Source organism: Mustela nigripes, chromosome 10 (genome assembly GCF_022355385.1).
Source record: "Mustela nigripes isolate SB6536 chromosome 10, MUSNIG.SB6536, whole genome shotgun sequence".
NCBI lineage: Eukaryota > Metazoa > Chordata > Mammalia > Carnivora > Mustelidae > Mustela > Mustela nigripes.
In genome coordinates this window covers 8,371,294-8,387,861 of record NC_081566.1, presented here as the reverse complement: position 1 = coordinate 8,387,861, position 16,568 = coordinate 8,371,294, and the positions used below count along the sequence as shown (strand labels likewise).

Genomic DNA, 16,568 nt, shown 5'->3' with positions numbered 1-16,568 from the left:
GTGTAAATTAACATTTCTTGAGATGAAGAGTTTGCAGTGGAGGCATGCTTGAAGTCTCTTTGGCCTCCCATACAAAAATACATGTTTAAAAATATTATGTATTTATATATATTTGGGGGGGTGTCAGTATTTTGGCCTGTTCCTAAAAGTAATCCTAGAAAAATTGATGGACTCTGCTTTTCCCCACTCTCTATATATAGTTTGAGCAGAGGTTTCCCTGTAGTGGTATTATATATGCAACTTGGGTGTGGGAGAATGTAACAAGGAGACGACAGAGGAGTGTTTAATATTAGCTCAGCTCAGGGATTTTTTTGTTGTTGTTTGGATGATTATGGCACAGATCAGCCTCGTAGGAGGAGTGTAAGAATTTATCCCTTTTTTTCCCATTCATACTTTTACTCTATTTTATGAATTCTGTCTCGGTTGCCTATTTAATTCAGATTTTCCAGTATCCTATTTCTCCTGAGACTTGCGCTCCCTGGCTAAGTTAATTATGCAATTAGCGTGTAGTTAAGATTCTTTTGTTTTTAAAAATACGATTCTAAGGGGCATCTGGCTGGCTCAGTCAGAGCATATGACTCTTGACTTTGGAGTTGTGAGTTTGAGTCTCAAGTTGGGTGTAGAGATTACTTAAAAATAAAAATGTTTAAGTAAATAAAAATAAGATTCTAAGAACTGAACAGGGACATGAACAGGGACATGTCCTTCTTAGCATAGGGTAAAGAACCCCTAGTGAGGAGAGGGGACAAGATTGATGGAAGAACCATAAAACATTTCTGTTCATATGAGGCACAAAGCTTTGTAGTAAAGGACTCTTCTTTAATTAAAATACAGATATTCTACATTATAGTGAATGTTTTCTTGTGTTTTCATTTTTTAAGTTACTCCATGTACCTGGACATCAGTATTGAAGAATGGGTTAAATGTATTGGCAACTCAAGTAGACTTTCTCTAGCATAGACAATGTAGTCTCAGCGATCTGGAGTTGATGCTTAGATAAAGTAAATGTACTAACACTTTAAAATGGTATTAAAGCATAACTAGGGTTTTTTTTAGATTTAACTTAAAATTTTTCAAAAACATTTTTGTAGCGCATATATAAACCTTATACGTGTGGAACAAAAGGACATGTGAAAAGTGAAACCATTAAGTATTAATACTTGTAAATTGTATGTTTTAAATCCTTTTAAAAATACGAATCACATAAAATGATTAAGAATTAACATTCAAGCCTTGATTCATGGGCCGTTTTCCACCTGCAAAAGAAGTTTCATCAAACAATGAATACAAATGTATTTTTAATTTAAGTATGTCCTTAATCCTTTTGAACTTGGCTGTTTCAAAACATGAGAAAATGGTAGGAAATCTGAGTTTCCATAAAGCTCTCTGCTGTTTACTTTTAAATCGAGAAGAAACTACTGAGAAATCACTCCTGCTTTTACAGTTTGTATAGTGATTTCTTTTTTTTTTTTTTAAGATTTTTATTTATTTATTTGACAGACACATCACAAGTAGGCAGAGAGGCAGGCAGAGAGAGAGGAGGAAGCAGGCTCCCCACTGAGCAGAGAGCCCGATGCGGGGCTCGATCCCAGGACCCTGAGATCATGACCTGAGTTGAAGGCAGAGGCTTAACCCACTGAGCCACCCAGATGCCCCTGTATAGTGATTTCTTAATAGTGAAGTAATATTCCCTTTTTTATTTTATTTTTATTTATTTATTTATTTATTTATTTTTATTTATTTTATTTGAGAGAGAGAGAGATCACAAGTAGGCAGAGAGGCAGGCAGAGACAGAGGGGGAAGCAGGCTCCCCGCTGAGCAGAGAGCCCGACGTGGGGCTCGATCCCAGGACCCTGAGATCATGACCCGAGCCGAAGGCAGCAGCCTAATCCACTGAGCCACCCAGGCGCCCCTATTCCCTTTTTTAATATTAGCTCATAATATGTCTTTCTGAAATTGCTGGGACAAATGTTTTTTTCCAAAGGACTGTTTTAGGGTTTTTTTTTTTTTAATTAAAAATTTTAGCATTGATTTGATACAGAGAGACACAGCGAGAGAGGGAACACAGGCAGGGGAGTGGGCGAGGGAGAAGCAGGCTCCCTGGCAAAGCAGGGAGCCCAGCGCAGGGCTCAATTCCAGGACCCTGGGATCATAACCTGAGCCAAACGCAGACACTTAACAACTGAGCCACCCACCCAGGAGCCCCCCTGTTTAAGGGTTTAAAATCAGTGTTGAATCAGAGCTGCTATTCCAAATCCTCAGGGTAGGCTCAGTTAGTTTTAGTATTTTAAAATAGCATCTCATGTTGCTTATTATTTTTGAGCACTAAACATACATAAGTGAACATTGGACAGTTACAGTGGCAGGTATTTTATTACATGGGGTGAAAGTCTTAAAACAAATTTTATGTTATATTTACTTGTTTTACATTTGGCTGTACCAGACTAAAATTAATTATTGTGCTTTATTCATATTAAAATTAAGCTTAATAGATAGCCAGTCCACAAACTGCTATACCTTGGAGTGGAAAACGATCCCATTTATTAAAATGTCACAACAATAGAAAGAACTGAATTTCATCTATTATTGTTTTCTCTTTGATTTCTGTTCTCTTACTAATTTCTTTTTTCCAGATATAAGCTGAGGTTATTCGTTTGGGACCTTCTGTTTTTATATAGTCTTTTAGTTCTATAAATTTTCTCCTAAGTACTGCTTTAACGTTCAAAATACTTACTAATTTCTCTTGGTTTTTGAATTCAGGTTATCTGTAAGTTTGTTAGAATAATTTGGATGTTTTCCAGAGACTTTCTGTAATTGACTCCTCATTTAGTTCTACAGAGCTCAGAGGACATATTTTATATGTTTCAGATCCTTTCAAATTTATTGAGACTTGTCCCATGGCTCAGAATATACCTGATCTATCTATCTTGATAAGTGTTCCATGTATTCTTGCAAAGAATGTGTGTTCTGTTGTTTTGGGATGATGGAGTGTTCTATTGATGTCGATTATACCAACTTGGTTTTCATCTTCAGTATTTTCCGACAGATTGTCCATTTGTTCTATCAGTTATTGAGACAGAGACAGAGGTGTTGAAACCTCAGACTATAATTGTGGATTTGTCTGTTTCTCCTTGCAGAAGTTTTTGCTTCTTCTAATTTTAAACCTGGTTGTTAGGTATATAAATATTTAGGGCTAAAATATCTTCTTGATGAATTGACATAATTTATTATTACAAAATGAATTGCTTTATTCAAGATGATGTTCTTTGGTCCAAAATATGGTTTGTTTTGACATTGATATAGTTTTTCCAGCTTTATTTACTTACTTAGATGAGTGTTAGCATGGAACATCTTTTACTTTTAAGCTGTTTGTGTCTTTACATTCAAAGTAGGCATCATATAGTTGCCCTTACTTTCTTTATTCAATCCGGTAATTTCTGCCTTCATTTGGGAATTTAGATCTTTCACGTTCAGTGTGATTATTGATGCAATTAGGTTTATTATTTTACTTTAATTTTTTAAGATTTGATTTATCTTAGTGTGAGTGGGGTGGGGGAGAGAAGCAGAGCAGGAGGGAAGAGGAAGAGGAGAGAATCTTAAACAGACTCCCCACTGAGCATGGAGCCTGATGCAGGGCTTGGTCTCAGGACCGAGATCATGACCTGAGCCAAAACTAACAGTTGGACACTTAACCAACTGAGCCACCTGATATAGTTAGATTTAAATCTGTCATCTTGATATTTGTGCCATCAGTCTTCTTTTTCCCATAATTTCTTTTCTTTTTTATTTTAGTGGTTGCTTCAAGACTTATAATTACACCCTTAATTTTAAGTTGTATCTTCAAGTGATGTTATACTAATTCACATATAGTATAAGAACCTTATAGTAGTATAATTCCCATTTCTTCTGTCCTGATCTTTGTTATGATTGTCAACCTTTTATGTTTAGGTGTTACAGACTGCTTACTACATCATTGTGAGTAAAAGGTCAATTATCTTTTAGAGATTTAGATAAGAAAAATATCTTCTGTCTTTATACGTATTGTACCCATATCTTAAATCAATGTAGGTATCATTTCTCATGCTCTTCCTTCCTCTTTACAGGTCCATGTTTTCATCTGGTGTCATTTTCTTTCTGTTCAGGGCTTCAACGTTTCTTGTAGTATGATTTTGTTGATGATGAAATCTTTCCATTTTCATGGTCTGGAAAAGTATTTCACCTGAATTATTAAAAGTTATTATTGCTGGGTATTGAATTGTAGGTGGCATGCCTTTTTTCTCAGTGCGTTTTTTTTCAGTGCGTTTTTTTTTTTTTTTCCAGTTTCTCTACTGTATTCTCATTTGTATTATTTCCCTCTGTCCCTGGTTTTGAGCAGTTCGAATGATCTGCCTTGGTGTAATTTTTTTCATGTTTCCCCTGCTTGGAGTTTGTTAATGTTCTTGGATCTGTGGGTTTATAGTTTTAATCAAGTTTAGAAAATGCTTCTGCTGTTATTTTTCCAGATATTATTTTGTTCCTTCAATTAGATGTTGTTAGGTTACTTGACATTGTCTTTCAGCTTACTGGTACTTTGTTTATGTATTATTTTTTAAAAATTGGTTCTGTGTTCCAGTTTGGATTGTTATTATTGCTATGTCTTTAAGCTTACTGGGTTTTTTTGTTTGTTTGTTTTTTGCAGTGTCTAATCTGCCATTAATCCATGCAGCATAGATTTCATCTCTTGAAGTTCTGTTTGGATTTTGCATTTGATATCTCCCAAACTACTACTTAGCTTTTTGAACATATAGAAGATGGTTATAACTTTTGATACCCTTGTTGACATCTGGGTCAGTTCTGCATCAGTTTTAATTGATTTAGTTTGCATGTAGAGTAATTTTTGATTGTATGACAGGCATTGTGAGTTTGTGGAGTATTGTAGGCATATTTTTATATTCATATACATATTTTTGAGCTTTGTTCAGGGACATGGGTTACTTGGAAACAGTTTTATTACTTTGGGTCTTGTTTTTAAGATTTGTTAGGCTTCTAAGCTTTGTCTGAGACTAATATTCCCCATTACGGAGGCAAGACCTTTCTGTATACTACAGAGGTCAGCAAACCCAGTGGCAAATCTGGCCTTCAGCCCATGTTTGTAAACAAGCTTTATTGGAATTCAGCCATGCCCACTCATTTACATATTTCTGTGGCTGCTTTTGGACTACCACAGCAGAGTTGAGTAGTTGTAAAAGAGATCACATGGTCCCAAAGTCTAAAATACTTACTCTCTGGCACTTTACAGGAGATATTTGTGTCCTCTCCTTTATTCAGTGACGCATGATTCATGAGGTTTTCCTGTCTGGCTTTTAGGAACAGACACTACTCCCTGCCGTCTGTGTGTACTAGGCACTGTGATGTGTAGTACTTTTAGATGGTTTTTGCCCCAGACCAGGTAGTAGTTTTCTCCCACGTGTGTGTTACTGATCAGTACTCAGCTGAATGCTTGAGAGATATCCTCAGAACATGTGGAATTCTCTCTTCTGTGCAGCTCTCTGCTCTTGAGTACTCATTCCCGTGAACTCTAATCACTTTGGCCTCCCCAGACTCAGCCCTCTTTTCTTTACAGCTCAGAGAGCCTGCCAGGCTCTATCCATCCAGATTACCCCTCTCTGTGCTGTGACCTGGAAGCTCTATTAAGGTGGTCATTTGGAGACAGTAATTAAACTCACCTCGTTTGGTTTCTCTTCGCTCAGGAATCACTGTCTTTTGTTCCCTGATGTTGATTGTCTTGAAAACCATTGTTTTATATATTTTGTCCATTTTTTGGTTGCTTCAGATGGGAGAGTAACTCTGGTTCCTTTTTTCCATCCTGGCCAGAAGCAGGAGTCTGAGAAGTTGATTTTGGCCATTCTGGATATACAAATTGAATCCAGGGGAGGAGGTGTAGGCTAGAGACAACAGTTTGGGAATCTCCATTGTCTAAATAATATTTAACATCTTAAGACTAAGGGATATCACTCATGGGAGTGAATCAGGTTGGTAAGAGAGAAGTCCAGGGACTGAAACCTGGTACATTCTAATAGGAAGAGGCAGGAGAGATAAGGAACCAGTTAAAAAAGATTGAGATAGAATCACAATCTAGGAGAACTAGGTGAACTAGGAGGAAAATCAGAATATGATATGGTTTCCATGTTCAGTGGAAAATGATTTAAACATTACTTAAATACATAAATCTCAAAATCCTTACCATCCCAGTCATATGAGTAAGTGTAAGAATCTACTACCTTAATTCTTTAAATGAGGTTCTTTTTCCCAAAGAAGTTGTCAATTCCTGTAACAGTGGCCCACAAAATTATTGGATTAATCATATTAGAAGCAAGGTAAAAATCATTGTCATAATTTTCAAGATTATGGTTTATCTGTACTTGGAACATTACATTTAGCATTGTATGCTTGAATCCGGATCATGGCTGCTAAAAATGATTAAGAGGGGGATAAACATAACTAAAAATCAAGGATTCTTCATTTAGAGGAGTTAAGATTCTTCCTGATTAATATGATTGATATCCACAACAATATGAACAAGCTTTCCAGATTTCAAAAATGGGGAACACTTCTCAAAGCTTGAAAGAAGTAAATTTAAGAAATTGAGATGAGTGATTAAATAAGAAGTCATGTCATAGAAGAAAAGTTAAAAGGAGTTGTTTAAAAATTATGTTCTTATAAAACAGGTTTTTTTTAAAAGTTAGCCAAGCTATTTATCTACCAAAATAAGATGATACCCTGTTCTAAAGGTGTAGACAAACGTAAGCTAGTAGAAAATTGCTGAAGAAATAAAATTTTCCCCTTGGAAGGTTTTCTGTCATCAACTTTTTTTGTAAAACTTTGGCATCTCCTAGGACCTGCCTTGTCAATACAGTGTGCAATCTACTTTAGCATAATTGTGTATTTCAATATTGAATATAGTCAAATAAATTTTCCATATTTCTAAGGAGAAGATCCAAAAAGAAAAGTTTTTGTTTAACTTAAGGAGACTTTTTAAGGGTATTCTTATATGTGTATTTTTAAATCACACATATAAGATATGCAAATTGAGAAAATGAATGCTTTTTTCCATTCTTCCACTATATAAAATAATTTTATTCAGGTATTCTCATATATTGTGACATCCAGTGTCTTCAGCATTATGAGAATCACATTCTTTTTAGTATACAGTTTTTCAGAGAACATTTTATTAATGCCCATTCAGTTGTTCAAGACTATAGCACTTTTTGAAACCTTAAAACTCTGGAAATCTTGTCCAAAGCTGCAAAAGCTCCTATGTAATATTGGATTTCTTCTGTAAGTGCTTGGTATCTCCCCAATGAAACAACTTAGTGACTTTATTTTTTAAATGATTTTTGAAAGATGCGTTTACAATGATATCTGATACTTGGTGTTTTTAAGGCCCTAGGAGTAACTAAAACTGTTTAAAATTTTGCTCTCCTTTTAGTTAGCTTTAATTATCATTCGGGTAAAAGAGAGGATCTTAGAGAGCATTACTTGTATGCAGATGAGTTTCTTTGACCCCACTTTTAGATAAACATTTCCTGAATAAATTGAACATAGGGATGACTTAGAATAGCCATAACACAGCCTTATGTAAAGAAATAGGAAAATAACATACAAACGAATTTTTTTTTAAATTTTATGTATTTTGGGGCACCTGGGTGGCTCAGGGGGTTAAGCCTCTGCCTTTGGCTCAGGTCATGATCCCAGGGTCCTGGGATGGAGTCCCGCATCCGGCTCTCTGCTCGTCAGGGAGCCTGCTTCCCCCTCTCTTTCTGCCTGCCTCTCTGCCTTCTTGCAATCTCTCTCTCTCTCTCTCTTTCTCTCTGTAAAGTAAATAAATAATAAAATCTAAAGAAAAAAGAAAGAAGATTTTATTTATTTCAAGAGAGAGGCTATGTAAGCAGGGGGAGGGGCAAAGGGAGACAAAGAGAATCCTAAGCCGGCTCCATGATCAGTTTAGAGCCCGATGTAGGGCTCGACCCCGTGTCCCTGAGAGCATGACATGAGCTTAAATCAAGAGTCAGATGCAACTGACTGAGCCACCCAGGCACCCCATAAATATGATGTTTAATCAGCAAGAATTTAAACTTCCTGTAACTTTTTAATTCAGATGTAATCCACATTACTAGTTAATACTGTATTGTATATTTTTAACTTATAACATGAGTAATTGTATCTTAGTTTGTCATTTTTTTAAAATTAGCAACTTTAGAATAGTTAACTTGCATCTGTACCATTAGGAGGATGATGATAACTTTGGAGGCAAATGTGAGGACTAAGGCAGGCTCAAAATCTCATAGTGATACCAGTGTTCTCAGGCAAATTCATGACCCAAACAAGAGAATCCTTGAGCTGTTTGGTTCCACTCAAACCATTTTGGAAGGTAAAGTATCTGACCCCAAGAAGTGTGGCCTCTCTCCAGTTGTCCCTGATCTTAAAGGAGTCTTGAGTCTAAAGACAGTACCCCAGACTAGCCTTGGAGTATAGCCTGGAGCCCTCCCCAGAGTAAATTTGAAGCCCCCAGAAAACCCTCACAGCAGGCTATGGTCATGTGTGTTTCCCACTGGAAAAGTGGAAATGGCTTTCAGTTTTTTTGAGACACTGTTTTCCTTTGGAAATATAGGAATGCTGTAAATCTTCTCCAACTATTAATGAGTTTCCTGGGGGTAAAACAAAATTACTAGACTTACTTTTCATGAAATATGAAATTATTACAAAGTATGTATTTTCACCTATATCAGGAAGTACGGTACCAGCATGTGTACAAAACCAAAAAGGAAAATTCTAGTATTTCACATATTTCACAGCTATAGGAACCCTGGACTGGGATTCAGCTGACTAGATTTTGGTCTTGGGTTTTACCCCTCCAGTCCTCAAGTCCCTATATATAGAATAAGATGACCAGTTTGTGGAATTAAACCGGGTATTCCCCACAGCTCTTTACAACTCCACAAAAATTCTGAGTTTTTATTGTTTTAATGAATAGAAATGTAAATTAAATACTTGTTTGCAAGTTTGCTGCTCCTTAGGCATGGGAACTATTTTTACCCCAAGCACTTGTGATAATTATAGCTTTTTACCCTTGAAGTCATAGGATGCTGTGAATTGGTAAAGGATAATAGGATTTATTAGTACATGGTTATAAAAGTCCTTTCAGTACAGGGTTAAGTAATGGTGGGAAATGTGACCTCTGCTGTGTAGTGAAAGATATTCTTTAATATACAGAGGCATTGTTCTTTTTGGCATAATGATGAAAGCATTCGTTTTATCTAGCACTTGGGTCTAATCTGTATAGAATCAGTTGTTTGGTAATGTAATATGACCTTGACTGAAACGCCTGAGGAAAGGGGCGATTGTGGCTGCTGTAAGGACCATAATTATAGCATTTCTTCTGCACTTTCAAAATAAACTTCATTTTTATCAGTGCTTATAAAGTCTGAGTAATCCAGTTCTCTTAGGATTTACTGTTGGGTAATCACTGATGAGATACTTCCTTTCACATCACTGTGATTAACTCAATATAATTTGACCCAGGTGCTTTTTCTTTGCAGTCATACTGTTTGTTTGTGAGAACTGAAAATGTCTTTTGTGGTCTAATCACCCAGCTATTTGCTTCTTGAAGGCCATTACTGATTAAGTTGGGAATTACTTGCTAGATTTTATATTTTCTCTAAGTATTTAAAAATTAAAGTCTTTATGGTTGTGGGCGTATTATAACATTTAACTCTTAAGGGGAATATAATGCTTCCATTGTAATTACCTGTTGAAAGTAGGGCAATTTCAAAATTATCTTTGATCATTTAAAGCTTGAGTATCAGAATTTTGAAATGATATTCTTCCTTAGCTCTGTTTACATACAAATCTCTTCACTGTAGTACGAGGAGAAATGAGGGTCCCTGAAGAAGCACTAAAGGTAAAAATGATTCCTCATTTCTTTTGTAAACCTGTCATTTACTAGGGTTGATTTTACTCCTAGATGTTTCATTTTCATTTTTAAATGTTCTGTAGCACGAGAAGTTTACCATTCAGCTTCAGTTGTCCCAAAAATCTAACGAATCAGAATTATCCAAATCTGCATGTGCCAAAAGCCTCGATGCAAAGCTGGCAGATACTTCGACAGATGTGCCGCACAAAGCCACAGAAGCACTGCGACCTGAGGAGAAGGCCCTGGGTGAGTGAGCATCTGGAAAACACCGTGTTTCTGCTTGAATGTGAAGAAAGCACGTGCTTTGTTCTGCAGAACTTGGCCATGTCCATATCAGTTTATAATAATGACAACTTTAGAGTGCCTGGGTGGCTCAGTGGGTTGGGGCCTCTGCCTTCGGCTCGGGGCATCATCCCAGGGTCCTGGGATCGAGCCCCACATCAGGCTCTCTGCTCAGCGGGGAGCCTGCTTCCTCCTCTCTCTCTGCCTGCCTCTCTGCCTACTTGTGATCTCTGTCAAAAAATAAATAAATAATCTTTTTAAAAAAGTAATGCAACTTTAGAGAGGGATTTAATGCAGCCAGTGTCCTCATTAGAAAGTGTTATATAACACGTAATTATATGTGGCTGTTATAGGTAGTTGTGTTAAATATGTTTAAATATTTGAAGGAGGTAAATATGGTCATTTACACTATTTTTATTATTTCATGTTTTATGCTTTTTCTGAACTATAATAACTGAAATGAATTAACAGGAAATACCCAGTGAGGTTACATCATCATCATCATTATATTTATCATGTTCCAGGAACTGCTCTAGATAAATAATCCCATTTATACAAAAACAATTTTTTAAACTAATAGGCATTACCAAATTTGCTCAGATATAAACCTGCTAGTCACATTAACAGCTAGTTTAAATTTAGTTACTCTGCAGTGCCCTTAGGCTTTAAAAATATTTTTAATGGTCACTCATACCAAAATTTAGTTTTGTTTTTTTTATTTAGACTTACTTGATAAGCCATTTCTATATACCAAAAAACTGATTCTACCTTCACAAAAAAGCTATTAGGCTAACGCAGTTTGCGTACTTAGATATTCACCAGTGCAAAATTTCGTTTATTTAGTGATGTCCAGCATTGAATAGGGTCTTAAACAAATAACAGGTTTTTCAACTTAGAGTACTTTTCAGTTACCTAGACTGTACTTTCTTTTCATTTAATAAATTAACCAGGCAATTCTAGCAGTCTGCAAAAGTCTTTTTTTTTTTGTGTTTCATATGCTTTAGGCAGATTTTTTTCGCCCCTTTCCAGATATTTCTGCCATGCCTCGTGGTACTCCCTTATATGGGCAGCCATCCTGGTGGGGGGATGATGAAGTGGAGGAGAAAAGGGCTCTCAAGTCAAATGGCAAACCTGAAGAAAAAACTCAGGAAGCTGGAACAGCAGGTAAGGAAAAGCTCAGAGTATGACATTTCAGCGGATATTTTGGGAAGAATTTATAATCTAAGCAGAAATCTGACAACCCTGAAAAAAGATATATATATATCTACTAATCTTTAATAAAAAATGTTGTGATTGTCTTAAGTGACCTTGTCATTGTAAGTTTATTACATATGATTCTCACATAAAGTCTTAATTCGAGTATCATTTTTATTTAAAATACTATTTTAACATATGAGATTAAAACTTGAAAAATAGATTAATAATGTAATTGGGCATTTAAAATAATTTGGAATAATTATTAAAATGTTTCAATTAGACCAAAATAGTAGGCACAAACTAATTTTGTGTGCTTCATTAGATTTATAGGTATATAATCATATTTTTAAATGAACAGTTTTTTTTAATGTTCAGAAATGTGATGTATGAAATTAAAGCTTCTTTAAAACCTCCGTGTGCTTTATTTGTTGGGATATGGTAACAACAGAATTAGCCGAGTTCAGCAGCCAGAAAGAAAAGATAGTTCTGGGTCACAGTCATAGTCCAGGAACACATTCTTTTGTTGCTAGAGGGATTTAGTAATGAGCTAAGTGTCCCATAAGCCAGAAAATCAAGATTTCCAGGAAACAAACAGAGGTATCAGTTGTCACATAAGGACTTGGCAAAGACATGGACACCAGAGGGTCGAATGGCCAGTTTCCACGATAATGGCAGATAAGGATCCAGGACCGGAGGAATTAAATGCTGGTACCAGGAAACCCAGCAGTACGGAAAACCAAGTATGACTCTGAGTCAAAGATAGATGCCATCAGAACCCTTCTCAGTTTTCTACTTTTGACCCTAGCTGTACAAGATAAGACATTCTTCTTAGCTGGAGAGTAAGAACACTGTACTTTAAATATGCTGATATTGCCAGGATACAAGTCTAATAAGAAAGCTGGCTTTATGGACTCGATTTTACAAGTGCCCCAAACTGAAGTTGTCAACTTCACAAATAAATTCCCATTGTCGCTTCCTCATTTCTGTCCACCAGCACAGTTTTCTTCATGTCCAAGCTTAGAAATACTGAGTATTGATGCTTTGTATCATTTAGCATACAGGTCAGATGCAGACAACACAAATGCGACCTGAGACTAAGCGGAAAGGAAATTTACTGACTTATACGACTGTTTCTTCAGGGCTGGTTCCTGCCTCTCTGCAATGTCTTCAGGAGCCCGTTTCTCCCCTTCTCAGCTCTGTCCATGGTGTCTAGAGCTAAGGGGCATCTGTCCTCATCATCGTCTGTGTGAATGAAAATGAATTCTTAAATGATTATCAGCTTGTGTGGCCTGTCTTACTCAGTGTCATTTTTGCCACATGACAAAAGCTGTCTCATAATCTTGGGATTATTCTTGAGTAAGAAGGAACTAAGTGATTTATGTCTTGTGTTAAATGCAATAAAGAACCCAGCCAGATGCCACCAATTAAGAGCTGGGTGAGGGTTTCATCGGCTTTCTCATATTAGTGTGTTTCACATTTATTATTTGTAGTCTCTTAAAATACAGGATGAAGGGAACAATTTTCTGACGTGGAATAACTTATGATATTGAGATTGCAGAATCAGTTTGAAGGTACACACTAAATCTAATGTAATTTGATCATTTCAAAATTGTTTCTATTGAATGTTTCAAATTACGACATAAAAGTTATCAGTTTATGCTCTAAGTGTGCTCTTTTGTAAACACAAAAGGTGATTTGCTTCTTGGTTATCAATTTTTAGAATGTAAAGTCTTAGTAATTATTGTGAGAGATGAACATTTCAGAAAGGGTAATAAAGTATGTGCCACGTGCTGATTTCTTATGCCCCTCTCAGTGGGTCCACATGAATCCAGAATCTTCTACAGACTTAAGCACAGAGCCTAAAAAACCCTAGAACCAAATATGTATGCTGGACAACCAAATTCTCCTGAAATTGTATGAATATTTTTAGTCCTAAAAGAAGGAGAATTTGTCCTCACTTGAGCTATCAGTGTGCCCTTTGACCTACTGGCAGGGTGTGAACATTTATTTAAGTTATCTATAAAGGCCTTTACTTGTTGCAACTATGAGGAATAGATTTCTGGCTCTTTTACATTGATTTTAATCTAATCATACTAAATTTGGAAACTTTCCAGTTGTAACTCCTTTTTAGCAAAAGGTATTTCCTGGTCTTTGTTATTTGAGGCACTTGAATATGTGAGGTTGGATATATGTTCTCAGTTGAGCGAATGGACTTTCATGATAGCCTTTATCATCTTGATTTAGTTAAATATTTCACTTAATTTAGTACAGAGGAATGAAGGAAACAGTTTTTTGGACTATGTGTATTAGAAGTTTCCCCAAAAGGCTGCATAATCATAAAATGCCCTAAACTTGAGGATATTATCACCAGTTGCATTTCTGATTTAGATAAACATAATTAATTCTAGAATAATCAATTGTTAAGTAGTTTTAAATATCTAGCAGTTGAGATTATAACAAAATATTAGGATGTTTCATATATTAATTTAGTATAAACAGAGTTTGAAGATAAATCGATATTAAATTCACAAATTTCCAGAATCTGTTCTGTCAGTGTTCTGACAACTATTTTATTTTTCTATATTAATTTAGAAGCCCCCTCCCCCGCCGTGGTTTTTCTAGAGGACCTACTCTTCTAAAGTAAAGTAGGCCCACACATGATCTGTTTTTATCATCTTCAGAGAAATGAATTCCTTCAGGTGACTGAACTTTATATTTACAACTGACAATTTATTTTAAGTGTTTAACCATTTTCTTCAATTTCTATTGAATGAATTACCCATATCACTGCCTTCTTAAGTGCAGAAGGTGGACTATAATTTAAGTTTCTGGTTGTTGACTAAGTCGTCATGCTGAGTATCAGTTACTGAACTGTGATACATCACAGCGATGTCCTTGGGGGACACTGAAGGATGTAGGACCGCAGGCCCTGTGTACCCTGTGTACCGCCATGCTCTTGTGTTTTTGTCTGATTCTTCTCAGTGCAGTGTGTCTTACCTTAATCCCTGCTTCAGGTTTGCTACATCTAGCTAAGCAGATAGTAAAAAGGCTCTTGGTGAGTGACTTCCCAGTTAGAAAGATCATGAATATGGGAATATTCATTGTGGAATTTGTCTTAGGTTTTTTAGAGTTAGATTTTTGGTTTAGTTTTCATTTCCCTGAATCTCTTCTATGCTGGAGAATTGGGGAAAAGAGAGAGACACTTGTGTGCTGGGCTTTGTTCTGGGTAACTTAGATTATCTCACTTAATACTTAACCTCACTGGATCATCACAGTAGTCTTGTGGATAGATACCATTATTTCTGATGAGGAAAATGAGAAAGACTGATGGAGACAGGACTTATCTGACTGCAGATCTCTTCGCTAATTTCCTGCCTAGCTATAGTCATCAGGTCTTGACATGCTGCCTTTCCCCTCTATGGTGCTACCTGACATTGTTAAGTAATTGATTTCTAGGGAAATTGTATAAGTCTCGGGTTTCTAGTCCTTGGAGTAAAGGCGACTTTGAAGTAGGACAAATGGATGATACTTAGAAACAGTGATGTGCAGTTGTTGATCTCTGTTGTTTTTATGTGTTACAATGTGAAAAAATGTTGAAAGTATATCAGGATTAACTGTGAATTTTTCCTTTACAAGGAAGGAAAATTAGGAGAGTATTCCTTTAAATTATGAATGACAAGTAGATGATAAATGCTATATCCTTGGAGCAGATTTTTGTGGTTTTTGCTTTGTAGTAGATGTAGTTCAGCCACATGATTTTATTTGGGTGGCCACGTGGTAGTAGAAAGAACCATCCCTTGTCCCCAGACAGCATTATTCTGTTAGCAGAAGGATGAGCAAAGCAGAATAAATCACTCAGTGAGTGTATGGATGTAACTGACGGGTACACACACAGATGTAGATTTATAGGTTTATAAGCCAATTGTACTATAAGGAATTGATCAAGTCCAGTACATTGTAATAATAAATAAGTCTATGTAGAAAAATTAAAAATAACAATTATTAATGAGTTACTAATATATGGGGAACAATTTACTCATGGAAATTTTAAATGGCAGGTTTTCAGAGTAAACAGAGTGCATGTGGACATTTTACTGTTAAGATAAATTAACTCTTAAATAAAGAAATTTTAGAACAGTACTTTAGGTTATGTGGTCTTGTTGTATAAGCTCTTCTTCCAATTAGTATGAAAATTCTTGCTTTAATGACAGTATTTTCTGATACACATTTCACTTTTTCAGCTATAAGAAAACCTGTATTTTGAAAAGAATGATTTTTACACTGAAAATTGTTTTCTTTGCTCTGTTTACCTTCTGTGTAGTGGGTTTTTTCATTTTTTATTTTTGTTTTAGAACTGGAGCTTGATGTTTCCTATACCCTCTTCCATACGTTTGATTTTAGCAGTGTTGTTGTCCCATTCTTACAACCTAAAAGCAAACACTTTTTTATGTTTGTTTTATGTTCAGAGAGTACTGCCAAAAAGTCAATTATAGCACCTGAAGAATCCATCAAGATTTAATATTTGAAAAGATACTTCAAGAGACCAAATAGTACTTCACTTAATTAGGGAATGATTGGAAACAACCCAGTCTCCATGTACTGCCTTTCTTCCTAATAAATTATCTGTGTATGGTTTTCCCATCAATCTATTTAAAAATAGAATGCTTCTGTGAGCTTTAGGGAAATATTTTCATTTGAACTCTTTGCCATCTTAGTAATAGACATGGTTCTTTTGCTGCCTGAAAAAGAGGTCAGTTTATTTAATCTTCTATTTATTTATTTATCTATTTAGTAATTTTTTCATTTGCACTAATAACACATACTTATAAGAAGACATTTCAGTAGTCATTTTCATTTATATATTTTATTTGCCAATTTCCTTCTCTTATACTGTGTACAAATGTGTATATTTTTATACCTTTATCTTCATTTCTGAACTAGCAGAACAATAGTGACTATGTTCCAGAGTCCCTTCTGCCTGCTCTGGTTGTTTTGATCTGAGATTTATAATTCAGCTTTCCTCCTAAGAATTTTTGGCACTTGTGCATATTCTGCTGTACAGACATACACATGGATTTTCTTCTGGAATTTTTGGCTGGCAACTAAAATTTCTATTTTTACCTTATTTCTTTCACAC

General features: G+C 35.7%; 1 protein-coding gene across 10 annotated transcripts in view; it reads left to right on the top strand.

Moving 5' to 3' along the window:
* Positions 1–16,568, top strand: part of CEP170 (centrosomal protein 170) — a 124,607-nt gene that overhangs the window by 55,759 nt on the left and 52,280 nt on the right. For all 10 annotated transcript variants that reach the window (XM_059412511.1, XM_059412517.1, XM_059412515.1 and 7 more), the window contains exons 5-7: positions 9,885–9,940; positions 10,036–10,198; positions 11,264–11,398. In XM_059412511.1, coding sequence (XP_059268494.1) covers positions 9,885–9,940; positions 10,036–10,198; positions 11,264–11,398 — 354 coding nt within the window. The remainder of the gene's footprint in view (positions 1–9,884; positions 9,941–10,035; positions 10,199–11,263; positions 11,399–16,568) is intronic.